The following is a 4,505-nucleotide window of genomic DNA, read 5'->3' on the forward strand; positions in this document are numbered from 1 at the left end:
AAAGCTACCAACACATGTGAAAGAAACCTTGCATCAGCCTAACATTTCCATTCTCAGCAGACAGCTTAAGTCTTGCATGGTGTCGTTCATCTTTGAAGTGCTTAGCAAACACAAAGTAATTAAGCTTAATATTCTGTTGCAGAACACAGTAAGCTAGATCACTAAAAATACATCAAGTACCAGAGACCAGCTAAAGCACAACACAGGAAAGGCTCTGATATATTTTATAAGCATGATCTGATATACTACTTAACTTTTTCTTAGCAAAGATATTTGATTATTTAACAAACAATGTATTTTTAATAAAAATTTAAGAGCTTAGAAACAAATCTTCAGGTCCCTACTAACATGAAGGAATCAGAAATGTATCTAAAAAAGAACACTATTAGTGCCTCTTATATACAGTAAATCCTACATCTGTGATTTCAACACCCATTTCAAAGCAAAAATATCAAGAAGAGAGCTTGCTTACATACCTCTAAAAATATCCACATGGACCAAACCTGCAAGCACTTATGTAGATGAGTAACTTTACTGCCTGTGGAGCTCCAGTGTGACTTTGCAGGATGAAGCCTAAATGCATCTTTGGTAAACAAGCCATCAATTACACACTTTAGGGATGGCAGCACCTGTGCAAAGCCTTCAACTCAAACGACAGACACTAAAGAAATAAAAAGCAATTATCAGGTACTAATTTGAGTAAGACTGTTTTCTTCTTAGAGCTAAAACCACAATTTTCAGTGACACTGGTTCTATTTTTGACAACTAGCAATCTTTATTAGATTATTGTACAGCAGACATACAATCCCCACAAAACTAAAAGGTTCACAAATTTTAATATGTTTTCTACACTCCTTTGTAGATTATAAAGATTTCCTTGTACATGTTTTTAGAGAAAAGAAAGGCACTCCTCTGGGAGACAAACAAAACAGAACTAATTAAACTAAAGCCACCTTCCCAGCAATTTTAAATTACCCCTAAATGTTTCTGATTTCTTACTAGACATGTATCTTCCAACTAGAGTTTGAATATGAAGCTCATACCAGCTCTAGGGACTTACTGCTCAGTTCTAGGATAAATGGTTGGTTTGCATTGCCCTTGGTCTTTATCTAACACTGAGAATAGGCCGCTTTTTATCAAAAGAGGAATAAATTGCTGTTATTGTGATGTTAGCCCATCACTTGGCATTGCAATTCAAGTTTTTGTGAGGAAGAAATGTATGATCTAACTGCGACTTGACCTATGCCTTCTGAGATCCATCTAGGTGCTCTAATGGAGCATAAAAAGTACTGAATACAAGGACATGCAAACTGGTAGTGGAGAAATTTGTTTGAGGAGAAGGGCAAAGAGAAAGGGACTTTCATGTGCTTGTGGTTTACATGCTGCCCAATTTGTTAAATATGGAAGAACACTTATTGCCTGACTGCAGTTCTTTTAATTAATGTACTTCAGCATGATCCTCTACAGTTCCTTGCATCTACTGCCTTCCTCTCTCAGTCATGATCTCTGCCTCTACCTCTTTTTCATATTTTTGAAAGTGTTGAAAGTTAAAGAGACTGCACAGTATTCTTTAATGATTCAGGTTGCTTTTCTGAGAAGTCATCAAAATGTTCTGTTAAACTATTAAGAAAATAAGAAATAGCTCCTGCTTCTTTGTAGGATTTTTGTCCTTCCCAGTACAAGAAAATTCACATTAAATCGTTATCAAATAATCAGGCCACAATATAAACAAATTCAAGGGAAACAGTTTGATTGTTGTACAAAAACCTTTAGCTGTTATAGGGCTACTTGGAACTGATCAGAAAAGAATCTATTTTTTTTTTTTAACAGCAATTTCTAGGATAGTAGCATTTAGATTTTAGTCCTGATAACGGCTCACTTTCCATTCATAGTCAGAACCTAAATGTGCTCTTCTTGTACCTAAACAGATAATAAGCACTCAGCACACTCCCCCTTCTTGACACAACACACTGAGACTAATCACACATAATTGGAGAGGAGGAGCAGAGGGGCTGGGCAGGCTATTGTGTCCAAAGGACAAATGGTCAGTTTATGAGGCTTTTGTCTGATGCATAATTTCTTGTACATTTACAGGAGGAAAAGTCCTGTTGGGAAAAAACCCACGTATATACTCACAGATATATATATATATATATATATAAAGCCCACCAAATGAGAGCATTTCAATCGTGGATAGAAAAATCAACAGTGGAATTTAAAAAAAAAAAAAAAAAAAAAAAAGCAGAACAATCTGACCACTGAATAGGTGCACTTTAAAAAGATCTTAAGATAACTATGTCCTTACTAATTAAATGTGAATGCATTTACTACTTTACAACCAGCTATATAGGCCCACAAAGTATATTATTCACACATTTTTGAACAAAGTATATGCAAGTTGAAAGGCACAAAGAGCAAGAAGCCAGCTTTACATCTTTGTTAATGCATACATGTGAAGTCTGATTGGCTTTAGGCTGGACTGTAATTGGAAAAATAACTTCTAAAATGATACCAAAAAGATGTCTAAATGTTTACATAATGTGAAAAAAGCCACCACATCTTCCTCAGCATTTAGATTAGAAATGCTGATTTCTCTAATGAACAGGAACAAAATGGGGGAAATTGAACCCTCCCTACTCCCTGACCATCCACACACATGGATTAATACTCAGTAGTCCACCTTAAACAAACAAACAAACAAATGCCATCTTCTATCTGCGTTTGGTTAAAACAAGAAGAAAAGGGTAATGCAGGTTTTCCTCATATGTATCTTTCTCTTCATTTTTCAACTGCAAATAAAAAAAAAGATAATGTGAGCAAACTGTATGAAAGCATTTTTAAAATACTGACAGGTCTTGCTTTACTATATTCCTCAGTGCAAATGATACTACTGAAGATTAAACAGTTCATAAGTACAATAAGAAATCTTACAGTCTGCTCCTAACATAGATATGGAACAGTATATCAAATATTATCAGGAGTGGGTCAGACTTTGTAGACAAACTAATTAATGCAATAAATAATTAAACCTTACATATTAAAGAAGTGAGGCCCTAAATTTCTGTATTAAACAAATTATATTCAAGTGAGATTTCAGGCCTGAATTAAATCCACTAAGCAAGGAACTTCAGAACAAAGGCTAAAAGTTTATCCCTAATCAGCCTAACTACTGCTGTATATTTGGTATTTAAGATCAACAACTGTTTCAGGCCTCTGAAATGCCATAATCCTACCTAAAGGTTTACATAATTGCAAGCCACTTCCAAGGCTGTAATGCAGTTCTTGATGGGCTTATTTATTAATTCTGTTTAATTTCAAAAATTCTTATTGTAAGAGGGAATTATACCCTGATAATTAGAGTGGTACAATTCCAATTGCTATGCATAAGGTTATGTGTGATCGCCTGAGCTACACTAAAATAGAGTCCTTCTAAAAAAATAATGAATGCTGATTTTCTTAGGTGTTCTGGTTAAATGAAGTTTAAAATACTTTGTGTGGAAATAAGTTGTAAATATTACATTTCATTATCAACTCAAAAAAATATTTGCATATTTTTAATATAAGCCTAGGAAATAAATGCAAAAAAATAGGGCCTTTAGCCTGGCACAAATGACTTCCCCCCATAAAGCAGTACATTTAAAGGTAGAATTCTTCTCATCCCATACTGTTTTGCCTTTATTTTCCTTGCCTTTCACTGAGGATTTTTGTTGGTCTGTGTCACAACATTGCTGGTGTTATTTGAACTACAGTCTTTTCCCTATCATATTCCTCAATTGTAAAGTGCATCTGTGTAAGCTAATGTCTATGAGCAATTAACACACTTTTTCTTTTTCATAGTGGAACATAAAGCTGATCTATTCTTTAAATGCTAATCCACTTTACTAGGAAGTGTTTGTGTATAATTACTAAAGTAAGGACAATCTGCTTCCCAAGATCTCTAACTTTGCCACAGGTGGTTCGCTTTGTTTGCTCAGGATTACCCATCCGTGCTGTGCTATCCTGGCTATTTCTGCACAAAGGCAGACTGCATTTTATTTGAACTTTCAAGTTTTACCAATTTTCCAGTTTCATTGAGCCACATACCTATCAAAAGCAAAGAGAGTTTGGAAAAGCTGGATGGTACATTCCCAGCTGTATTCTCCTCCTGCTACTTATTTGGTGGACTCCACTTGTTGGTGTGGAAAACCAGAGCCTAATTATGAATTTTGCAGGTGAAGAGGCAGCCCAGCTGAAGAATCTGGAGGACAGAGAAGGTAAAGCCTCCCCACCCCCCCTTTTCTATGTACATCCCTACAGCTTGGCTGGATTTGAGTAAGCAGACCCCATTCGAGAACAGTAGTACGAAGCATTTTGCATACTGAAAAAATACTGAAATATAAGACTAAATACAGCTGAGGACATTTTCTGGAGGGAGGTGACAAAAACAATGTGCCCCCCTCGTAATTTGAACCTGGATTCTAGAGTGACCTCTGGTGGTCAGTGTCTCTGCTCTGCTAAGGTATTTC

General features: G+C 35.7%; 1 protein-coding gene and 1 long non-coding RNA gene across 3 annotated transcripts in view; one reads left to right on the forward strand and one right to left on the reverse strand.

Annotated features, from left to right (window-relative positions):
- Window positions 1-750: 750 nt before the first annotated feature.
- CAMKMT (calmodulin-lysine N-methyltransferase) overlaps window positions 751-4,505 on the reverse strand; it is a 211,460-nt gene continuing 207,705 nt past the window's right edge. For both annotated transcript variants that reach the window (XM_071739494.1, XM_071739495.1), the window contains one exon: window positions 751-2,789. In XM_071739494.1, coding sequence (XP_071595595.1) covers window positions 2,712-2,789 — 78 coding nt within the window. In that variant the 3' untranslated portion in view covers window positions 751-2,711. The remainder of the gene's footprint in view (window positions 2,790-4,505) is intronic.
- LOC139794219 (uncharacterized) overlaps window positions 3,916-4,505 on the forward strand; it is a 14,805-nt gene continuing 14,215 nt past the window's right edge. The window contains exon 1 of the long non-coding RNA XR_011725028.1: window positions 3,916-4,253. This is a non-coding gene — a long non-coding RNA (uncharacterized lncRNA). The remainder of the gene's footprint in view (window positions 4,254-4,505) is intronic.

This window comes from Heliangelus exortis, chromosome 3 (assembly GCF_036169615.1).
Source record: "Heliangelus exortis chromosome 3, bHelExo1.hap1, whole genome shotgun sequence".
In the NCBI taxonomy this organism is placed as follows: Eukaryota; Metazoa; Chordata; class Aves; order Apodiformes; family Trochilidae; genus Heliangelus; species Heliangelus exortis.